The sequence below is a fragment of the Coregonus clupeaformis genome, chromosome 36 (genome assembly GCF_020615455.1).
Source record: "Coregonus clupeaformis isolate EN_2021a chromosome 36, ASM2061545v1, whole genome shotgun sequence".
Taxonomy (NCBI): Eukaryota; Metazoa; Chordata; class Actinopteri; order Salmoniformes; family Salmonidae; genus Coregonus; species Coregonus clupeaformis.
Window position 1 is genome coordinate 27,407,877 of NC_059227.1, and position 11,174 is coordinate 27,419,050.

Sequence of the window (11,174 nt, forward strand, 5' to 3'; positions counted from 1 at the left end):
TTAATTTCTCTATTTGGCAGTACGTCACAACACTGACTGCGAGCCAGGCCTAATCGCACAACATCAGTGCCAGACCTCACTAATGCTCTTGTGGCTGAATGGAAGCAAGTGCCCGCAGCAATGTTCCAACATCTAGTGGAAAGCCTTGGTAAGGATTCCAGTCCAAGGTGCTGAAAGCAAAGCTCCGCTGTTGGAACAGCTTTATGTAAGCCCTAACAGTTTGCGGGCACCGTTTGTCACCATTATAGTGCAATTAATGGATTGTTTAGTGTAGTGTAGTGGCTTTTCTGGCATGCATCTCAAAAAAGCACCACTAGCTAGCCTTTACCTCGATGCTTAGTGGCTTTTAATATAGGCTAAGCTCCCTGTCTTGTCTGTCAGTAAAGCCACCAATAATTGAAGGAAGATAGCTACTAATTAACTAACGTTACTTGTTGGTGGCCCTTTATAACTAACCTGGTGAAAGCTAGCAAACTGGAGCGATGGTCAGGTAACGTTAGATAGTGACACAGCTTTTACTTTGAAAACTGCTTGCACATGTATCCTGTTGCAGCCCCTCCTCTCCACGCCCACACCGTCCATTAATTGAATCTTGTGGACAAAAAAAAATGAATTCATGCATTCGAAATGATTATCCTTCTTCATTGTTTAAGTTCAGATATTGACTGAACAAACGGTACACGGATCCACATTGACATTATGGGGTAATTTGTAATTTATTTTATTTTTAAACAAAACGTTTTAATATATTATTTTTCTCCCCAATTTCGTGGTATCCAATACAGTCTTGTCCCATCGCTGCAACTCCCGTACGGACTCGGGAAAAGTGAAGGTCGAGAGCCGTGCGTCCTCCGAAACACAACCCAGCCAAGCCGCACTGCTTCTTGACACAATGCCCGTTTAACATGTGTCGGAGGAAACACCGTGGCGACCGTGTCAGCGTGCACTGCGCCTGGACTGACACAATAGTCGCTTGTGCGCGATGGGACAAGAATACCCATGCCGGCCAAACCCTCCCCTAACCTGGCCGACGCTGGGCCAATTGTGCGCCGCCCTCTGGGTCTCTCGGTCACGGCCGGCAGCGATACATCTGGACTCGAACCAGGATCTCAAGTGGCACACTGTCTTAGACCACTGCACCACTCGGGAGGCGACATTATTGGGTATTGTGTGTAGATCAATTACACAACATCTCAATTTAATCAATTTTACATTCAGGCTGTAACACAACAATGTTGAAAAAGTAAAGGGGTGTGAATACTTTCTGTATGCACTTTACATATCTACCTCAATTATCTCGTACCCCTGCACATCAACTCGGTACAGGTACCCGTGTATATAGCCAAGTTATCATTACTCATTGTGTATTTATTATAACTATTCTTATTACGTCTTTTACTTTTCTATTATTTCTCTATTTTCTTTCTCTCTGCATTGTTGGGAAGGGCACGTAAGTAAACATTTCACTGTTAATCTACACCTGTTGTTTACGAAGCATGTGCCTAATAAAATGTGATTTTATTTTATTTGAGCAGTTTCGGAAGTGTTTGCACATATACCAAAAGCGTTTGGCAAACGACACTGAGTACCAAGTGTGGCATGTTAGCATAAAACATGTCTGGATTTCAGGCGTTACCCAGGAACTCTGAGTGAACAAATATTCAAATAAATTTCACAAAGGTTTAGTGCTTACCAGCTATTAAGTGATGTCAGATATGTTTGTTTAGTAAATCTTCTTGGCAGTCATTCTCCATATGCTTAGAAATCGAAGGTTCTTCCAGGTCCGGTAAGGGCAAATTGACTGCTCATTGGCTGTGGCTAAGGCCTTGCCCCGCCTCTAATTTTCCTCTGAAGCGTAATGAGTATGCTTTCTGTTTCTATTGCTGTAAGAGGGTCTGTCTGGTGTTTCTTCCTTTTCAAACTTAAACCCAATAGATATATATTTTGAAGATAATTTGATACAGCGTCTCACAGTTTCAAATGTATTTACTTGAACAGATGACTACCAAAGTGACAGATAAAAAAGCTTGTACAGGTGCACAGTTCTCACTGGGAGTGTGTTTGAATTAAACCGCAAAACAAGAATAATCACCAAGCAAGGCTGAATGTGCTGTGACAAGAACAACCTGTTGACTGGTGAGTCTTTATCTTTCCCTCTTTCATTATTGAACTCCTTAAACTACAGACTTAAACTAAGACTAAGGTTTGCTAAGCAAACATGGTTTCTTAGTTTCATATGTCTGCTTGTAAATAGGAAGGGAGAGGATCCTATTTGAGGGTCATGATGTCAGAGTGAGTGCAGTTCCGAAAGTAAAAGAATCAAAAACACATATTGTCTTTTACTGTATTGGTAAACCCTCATGTCAAGTCTAGTTGAATGTTTTTTTTTTTACAAAATAGCACAGGATAAGGTAGCACAAAGCAGAACAGCAAGTGTAGAGATGAAAGGTCACTTTAAAGTTTAAAGCATCTCACCCACCATTGTAAAAAGACCATAAACTTGTGTTCTACTGAGAACAAAACTTAACTATTAACTTAGACATAAAACTGAGGAGTTGGGTATGTAGTGAAAGAGTGAGCGTTGGGCACATTTCCTTATTGGAAGGAGGAGGTTTACATCCCAGTTAATGGGTTCATGAGTGGTTGTCTTTCATGTACAGGGTGAAAGCAAATGAATAAATAATAGAAAAGTGGCTATTTTCCCCCATTATGGACAAAAGCAGACTAGGTACATTTGAAGCTAGTCTGACTAAATTAGGAAGAAGATTTTCGGTTGGTTCACTTTTGCTGATGTGTAACAGGATGTGGTTTACAGTTCTGGGCTGACATATACTTTGTGCAGTTGTTGCATTTGCTATGTTCTCATACTTCCTGTACACAAAACAGGTTGTTAATAAGTCAAACAAGATTGATATGACTTAAAATAAGAAGTTCTCTCTTTTTTGCAGGACCAAAAATGCTGTCTGGATCGGTACGTGTCGTCCTGTTCTCGATTCTTGGTCTAGGAGGATTTCTGATGCTGTTTTTAATGTACTTTAAATCAGTTCCATCTCAGATCTGTCCTCCCCAGCCTGCTTTGCCAGGTCATTACTCAAAGCGACCTGAGAACAGCTCCTTGTCTAAGAAGCAGCCAAAGCCAGACAAGCCCATCATGCTGTTGTGGTTCTGGCCTGAAAACCGCAGGTTTGATTTTAGCGATTGTGCCACTTTCTTCAACATTGATGGCTGCCACCTGACCGATGACAGGTCTCTGTACAACAAGGCAGACGGTGTGCTCATCTTTCACAAATCCATCAAACACGATTTATCCAATTTGCCTCCATCACCTCGACCACCATTCCAGAAGTGGATCTGGTATCATGTGGAATCACCTACAAACACAATTAGGATACCTGGTCTAGATAACCTTTTCAACTTGACCTTGAGTTATAGGGAGGACGCAGACATCCCTGTTCGTTGGCGTTTGACCGCAAGGAAAGGCCAGGGTGAAGACTTTGTGCTGCCCAAGAAGGATAAATTAGTTTGCTGGATTGTGAGTAACAATAACCCTGCAACTGGAACAGGGGTACGGTATAACTATTACAAAGAACTTGTCAAACATATTAAAGTGGATCTCTTTGGCAGGGCCTTTGCAAAACTATTGAGATATGAGGACTACTACTCAACACTCTCCAGCTGTAAGTTTTACCTCTCCTTTGAGAATTCAGTCCACAAAGACTACATCACTGAGAAGCTAAACGGACCACTTGCAGCAGGAACTGTGCCAGTAGTATTGGGCCCACCGAGACAGAACTATGAAGACTTTGTCCCAGGAGATTCCTTCATCCATATTAATGACTTTCCCAATGCAAAAGCCCTGGCTAAATTCCTCCTCAAGTTGGACAAGGATGATGAGGCATATCTGCGCTACTTTCAATGGCGTAGAAACTTCTCTGCTCAGCAACATCTGGTTCAACTGAGTCAAGAGTTCATCCAAGCTATTTGTTATGGATGTGACCATGTGGGCAAACATAAAGAATATAGGGTTGTTCACGATCTTTACAAGTGGTATTTTGTGTAATTAGTCACTTATGATTAGCTATTACCATCCTTCACATGCCTATTATCTTCAATATACCAAAAATGAATCTTGATTTATCCCACAGCACTTAGGGAGCGCATACACCGCACCATATGTCGATCTGCTGTTCTGCTGGTTCGTTCGGCACTGTGTGTTTTAGTGACCACCCGCAGGTTGGCATCTGACTGCCAAAAAACATGTAGAATCAGTTTACACTGTTTGCAAATTACGTCTGGTGTAACCGGTGTGAAATGGCTAGCTAGTTAGTGTTGCGCACTAGTAGCGTTTCAATCGGTGACGTTACTCGCTCTGAGAACGTGAAGTAGTTGTTTCCCTTGCTCTGCAAGGGCCGTGACTTTTGTGGAGCGACGGGTAACGGTGCTTCGAGGGTGACTGTTGTCGATGTGTGCAGAGGGTCCCTGGTTCAAGCCCAGGTAGGGGCGAGGAGAGGGACGGAAGCAACACTGTTACACTGGCACTCTGTTCAGAGGTGCTAAGTACTCTCAGCCAACAAACACTACCGATGTGTCCGTGCCTTTACACTCACACTTGTCTATGAAAACTCGATACTCGTAGACTGGCCTACTGTATAAGGGCCTTCTCAGAGAAGGCCTGTTAGAAATGTTCTCTGGTTCTGTTCTGGAGGTGTTTCCCTGCTGCAACTTGTAATAAACCAGATTTGTTTTTGATTGATATTATAAACGACTGCTCTCCTTTTGTTTCACCTGGAAATTCTCTTTACCACTGTGTTATTGTATATGGTTGTCTCACCTAGCTACCTTAAGATGAATGCACCAACTGTAAGTTGCCCTGGATCAGAATGTCTGCCAAATTACTACAATTGTAATTTCTCAGGTTATGAATCCAATGTACAAAAGCCTTGAAAGCAGCACAACTTGTTTCTTTCTAACTTTTGTACAGTCTAAACATAAATGCAGGCTATTTATTGTGTGAAAATCAATAGTTTCTAAAAGCTGCTAGCTTTGCAACTTTAACAGAGTGGAGTTTCTATTATACAGAATGAAATAATACATTTTTAAGTTTATGGCAGCAAGACCAAAATAAGTAACACGTGTATGGGAACATTGAATAATTCAATATCTATAACAAACATTTCTATGTGAATTTGGTCGGGTTACCCAAAAAGTTAAATATTACAGCTTTATTCTTTCGGCCACCCAGTGGGTGTGTTTTCAGGGATTTAATTAAATGTATTCAGTGCGTGCAAGCAGCCACACCCGCAGAGCTAGTTCTGCACCTGCATAAGGTAAACTGAGAAGTGCTTCCCACCTAGCATTTTTAAATTAAGTCATATATATATATATATATATAAAAAACACAGAATCTCAAACACCAAACATAATGTTCATAAATCTAAGTGATGTGTAGTGTGATTTCTTCGTGACCTCCCTGTATGAGTCCGTCTGGATTTCAGCTCTGGGTTTGCCAAACCAACAGTGGTACCTGGTTCACTTGAGGTCCAGTTGAAGATAATGGAGGTTGAGGTAGCGAGTTTGTTGATGTCACCTCATTCACTGTGTTCAGTCGAGGGTTTGATGGCACCTAATCCATGTTTACATTTTAGGGTAAATAAATAGGGTAAATATTACTTTATTGGTCCCCTGATATAAATTAATATCAAATGATCAACAACAGACACATAGCACAGATATGTGCATTCAAATTGCCATAGATAAAATGCAATTGTGTTCGTTGTCCGTAGCTTATGCCTCCCATACCATAAACCCACCAACACCATGGGGCACTCTGTTCACAATGTTGACATCAGAAAACCGATCGCCCACACGACGTGAGGCCGGTTGGACGTACCGTCAAATTCTCTAAAACAATGTTGGAGGTGGCTTATGGTAGATAAATTGTCATTAAATTCTCTGGCAACAGCTCTGGTAGACATTCCTGCAGTCAGCATGCCAAATGCACAATCCTTCAAAACTTGAGAAATCTGTGGCATTGTGTTGTGTGACTAAACTGCACATTTTAGAGTGGCCTTTTATTGTCCCAAGCAAAAGGTGCACCTGTGAAATGATCATGCTGTTTAATCAGCTTCTTGATATGCCACACCTGTCAGGTGGATGGAAGTCTCTTGGCTAAGGAGAAATGCTCACTAACAGGGATGTAAACAAATTTGTGCCCAAAATCCGAGAGAAATATGTTTTTTGTGCGTATGGAAAATTTCTGGGATCTTTTAATTCAGCTCATGAAACATAGGACCAACACTTTACATGTTGCATTTATATTTTGGTTCAGTATACATTCTAGAATTTACTTTCATAATAACAAAGAACAAATGTGTGTGCCTGAGGGGAAATAAACATGTAATTTTCACTAATGTAAATTAACATAGATGATAGAACCTATTCTCTTTTCCTTACGAGATGAGCGAATCATCACTGGTTCATACACACATAGGACAGGGACATAGAGCCTAGTTAATACAACACTACTATAGACAGAAATAGAATAGAAATGGTGTCTTTGTGACGAGTACTGAGGATACGAAGAGGCAGGACGCAGACGCAGGAATCAACAATGTAAAGGTTTACTTAACACTGAGCAATAGAACAACAAAGAGTGAGTACACGACAAGACACTAACAATCACACACAACACAACACTGAACAGTGCAGGGCTATAAAGGGGTGGTGATGAGATGAGGTGCAGGTGTGCTGGAGGTGATTAGGGTGCGTTGGGTTTCCATTCCGGTGTTGCCGAGGTGATGCGCTCATACCGGTGGCTCAGTAGACCGGCGAATCCGAGCGCCGGAGGGGAACAATGGGAGGAGACGTGACAGTCTTCTTGTAGGCACTTACTCCGCCATGGTTCTTTGGACAAAGCCTACTGGGAAATGAATGGCGTTTCTGTAGGGTTTTTGGATAAACGCCGAAAATAAGATCTGTGGTAAACACAGGCTTAGGAGATCTTATACGTTTTGTTCTATTAGATAAACTTCATCAGCCGATGTCACTTTTCGTGAATTTTGAAGCATTTATGTAATATAAAAAAGCACATAAAGGCTTCATAATTCATAAAGGTCACGTTAACTGACTGATATTATCTCATAGAACAAAACGATCTCCTAAGCCTGTGTTAACCTCAGACCTTATTTACGGCGTTTATCCCAAATCCCTATTCTTTCCCCATAGAAATGGCTGAACGAACCAGAGGTTACTCAAGCTGGCGAGCTCTATACCATGCGTTCTTAACTGCCCGTGGGAAGATTAATTCAGTTGTAATGATTTTAATTAAATATAAAACTTCAGTCTTACAGACAGCATTATGTTAATAAATATTATTTATTAACATTATTATTATTATTATTATTATTATTATTATTATTATAAATGTAGTGTGTAACAAGAGGTATTACAGAGTATTATGGGTTTGATTATGATCATGCTATCTCGTACCTATCCAGCTCTGATTCTGGGTCAGCTCCTGATTTCAGCGCCTCTCACACGCCTTTCACTGCTGTCCAGGTGGCTCTGCATTCCTCCCTACATGAACTGCAGCAGCTCTGACAGGGGTAAGGACATGACGGTCGTGATCATTAGGCACCAAACAGAAGAAAACAGACTTCAACAAGGCGGGACTACATGGACACTTCCCATAACAAAACGCTCATAGTCGTTTTCCTAGGAAAACTTTTTTTTTCATTTCTCAAATGAATACAACCTGGAGGTGGACAGGTCAGAAAGTAGTGTGAACAGCTCTGATGGTGTGACACAATATTGTGATGTAGTGTTGGGGGTGTACCTGACCGTAGCTCCTATAGCTCTGCATCACTCAGTAGTCCCACACACAGCAGCAAAGCCCGGCTCACATACAGCTGCTGATCCAGAGGGGGTTGACCTAGGCCTGGCACAGCAACCGCAGCACCTGGACATACGCACACACAGTCACACACACAATCAACAACATTGTCATAAATACACATATCATCACAACACTAAAAGACTTGGTTGTACACTCACCTGTATAAGTAGTGGACTCTCCCTGTCCTTAGGAAGAATCCACAAAACACGAGTCTGGGAATGTTGAAGACTTCAGCTATTTCAATGCCAAAAATGATAGATTGAATAGACACTTAGTAGAGAATGAATGACTGACTATCCAGTTCAACATCAGTTTACCATCTCACCTCAGACTTGTATTGGAGAAGCAGCAGTTTATGGGTGACAACGGGCCTTTTTGTTCTTCAACACCAGGTTCCCCATGATCCTGGACCTCTGTCAGGCCTAGAAGAAAAATAACACTTATATTACAAGAGAAAGAGATGGGACAAAGTCGCAGACAGTTTGACACCTTTTTTTTATAACCTCTAGCTATCTCCCCTTCCCTTACCTGTTGACAGCCTGCACCAGCCCAGTGAGCACACTGTCCACCCAGCACTCCAGGATGTTCTCCAGCAGCTTCCAGCACACACTCTGCCCCACCATGTCAGAGCGCGTTTAGGAAGAGAAGCGAGGGGCCAGCACCTCAAACATTAACCCTGCAGAAAGAGACACAATCATGTAACTCTTCTGATGAATGGAAAAGTGTTGCAGTTGACAATCATCAATGCTGGAGGAACACATGTTGAATGCAGCCTTGCTTACCACTGTGTCCAAGAACACAAGCCTTCCCCAGTGCATGGGCCACAAAAGTCAGGGAGAAGTCTTTTCCATCTGGTAACAACAAAATATATTGACAGTGACACACAATAACATACATGTTCAGTGTAGACAGTTAAAGTTAAAACAGCCGTAAATAGGCCCTTAATCAGAATGTACTATACTGTATAAAATAATTACTATCTTCTGCATGAACATACAAACCTCTGAGCCTGACAGGTTCTCTCCAGCGCAGTCTAAGGATGTTTCTAGAAGCCAATTAAATACTTAGTCTCCCCAATAATCAAACATGTATAATGGCAAAGTTAAGAGCTTGTTAGTGAAATATAACCAAATTGAATAGATATTACCCCCGTATAAACACGTATCGTTCTTGTATTGTATCTGCCTACGTATCGGATTGTCCTGAAAAAGAAAAATACCCCCACAGTGGACATACACTATATGACCAAAAGTATGTGGACACCTGCTCGTAAAACATCTCATTCCAAAATCACGGGCATTCATATGGAGTTGGTTCCCCCTTTGGTGCTATAACAGCCTCCACTAGATGTTGGAACATTGCTGCGGGGACTTGCTTACATTCAGCCACAAGAGCATTAGTGAGGTCGAGCACTGATGTTGGGCGATTAGGCCTGGCTCGCAGTTGGCGTTCCAATTCATCCCATAGGTGTTCGATTGGGTTGAGGTCAGGGCTCCGTGCAGGCCAGTTAAGTTCTTCCACACTGATCTCGACAAACTATTTCTGTATGGACCTCGGTTTGTGCACGGTGGCATTGTCATGCTGAAACAGGAAAGGGCCTTCCCCAAACTGTTGCCACAAAGTTGGAAGCACAGAATCGTCTAGAATGTCATTGTATGCTGTAGCGTTAACATTTCCCTTCACTGGAACTAAGGGGCCTAGCCCGAATAATGAAAAACAACCCCAAACCATTATTCCTCCTCCACCAAACTTTACAGTTGGCATTATGCATTGGGCCAGGTAGCGTTCTATTGGAGTCCTCCAAACCCAGATTCGTCCGACCAGATGGTGAAGTGTGATTCATCACTCCAGAGAACGCATTTCCACTGCTCCAGAGTCCAATGGTGGCAAGCATTACACCACTCCTGCCGACGCTTGGTATTGCGCAAGGTGATCTTAGGCTTGTGTGCAGCTGCTCGGCCATGGAAACCCATTTCATGAATCTCCTGACGAACAGTTCTTGTGCTGACGTTGCTTCCAGAGGAAGTTTGGAGCTCGGTAGTGAGTGTTGCAACTGAGGACAGACGATTTTAACATGCGCTACGCGCTTCAGCACTCCTGTTCTGTGAGCTTGTGTGGCCTACCACTTCACGGCTGAGACGTTGTTGCTCCTAGACGTTTCCACTTCACCAGTTGACCAGGGCAGCTCTAGCTGGGCAGAAATATGACGAACTGACTTGTTGGAAAGATGGCATCCTATGACGGTGCCATGTTGAAAGTCACTGAGCTCTTCAGTAAGGCCATTCTACTGCCAACGTTTGTCTATGGAGATTGCATGGCTGTGTGCTTGATTTTATACACCTGTCAGCAACAGGTGTGGCTGAAATAGCCAAATCCACTAATTTGAAGGGGTGTCCACATACTTTTGTATATATAGTGTATATAACATTTTGGAATGAAACTTCTTAAAATGTATTTGATGTTTTAACATCAGCTATGCAAAACCCCAACTGCTACATGACATACCTTGTGTAAAAGCCCACCAACACCATGCTGATCTGTGAAAAAAAAAGCAAAAAGCAAAATTGAGCCTTGACATCGCAACATATTGTAAAAACTGTTCTGTTGATATTGTCCTAACATGACAGCTAACAGTTATGCTACTGGTATGACAATAACATCACTAGCTAGCTATTACAGTTGTCACTCAGAAATAAAGTGAAGTGCATCACAGCCTAACAAAGCTCCGGTAAGGACAATGCACCCTCTCTCATTTTTTAACTGCATTTTTCAGTGAGAGTGCGCACAGACACACATGCTCACACAGAGAGTGGGTGAAAGTCTAAACAAAATTTGGACCTGATTCATGATTTTGCTCTAATAAAACATGTTTGACTAACTGACAGTATTCAGACCCCTTAACTTTTTCCACATTTTGTTATGTTACAGCCTTATTCTAAAATGGATTCAATAAAACATTTTCCTCATCAATCTATACACAGTACCCAATATTGACAAAGAGAAAACGTTTTTTAGAAATGTTTGCGAATTTATAAAAAATAAAAAACAGAAAAACCTTATTTACATAAGTATTCAGCCACTTTTCTATGAGACTCAAAATTGAGCTCAGGTGTATCCTGTTTCCATTGATCATCCTTGAGATGTTTCTACAACTTGATTGGAGTCCACCTGTGGTAAATTCAATTGATTGGACATGATTTGGAAAGGCCCACACCTGTCTATATAAGGTCCCACAGTTGACAGTGCATGTCAGAGCAAAAACCAAGCCATGAGGTCAAAG

At 41.9% G+C, this 11,174-nt stretch overlaps 1 protein-coding gene and 1 long non-coding RNA gene across 2 annotated transcripts; one reads left to right on the forward strand and one right to left on the reverse strand.

The window, feature by feature from the left end:
• The first annotated feature begins 1,893 nt into the window (after positions 1-1,893).
• LOC121552496 (4-galactosyl-N-acetylglucosaminide 3-alpha-L-fucosyltransferase 9) lies at positions 1,894-4,368 on the forward strand. The gene is made up of 2 exons (XM_041865442.1): positions 1,894-2,136; positions 2,949-4,368. Exons 1-2 carry the CDS (start codon positions 2,106-2,108, stop codon positions 4,058-4,060), a joined length of 1,143 nt encoding a protein of 380 aa, XP_041721376.1. The 5' UTR covers positions 1,894-2,105; the 3' UTR covers positions 4,061-4,368.
• Positions 4,369-6,777: 2,409 nt separating this feature from the next.
• On the reverse strand, positions 6,778-8,750 carry LOC121552189. The gene is made up of 6 exons (XR_005997169.1): positions 8,677-8,750; positions 8,423-8,570; positions 8,053-8,316; positions 7,835-7,957; positions 7,489-7,595; positions 6,778-6,919 (listed from the first exon to the last, which is right to left on the reverse strand). It is a non-coding gene; the product is annotated as an uncharacterized LOC121552189 (long non-coding RNA).
• Between the last annotated feature and the right edge of the window lie 2,424 nt (positions 8,751-11,174).

Bases quoted from the DNA above. Each gene is read 5' to 3' on its own strand.
- LOC121552496 (XM_041865442.1), top strand. From the start codon at position 2,106: ATGTGCTGTGACAAGAACAACCTGTTGACTG. The intron at 2,137-2,948 runs GTGAGTCTTTAT...TCTTTTTTGCAG, and splicing joins CAAGAACAACCTGTTGACTG to GACCAAAAATGCTGTCTGGA.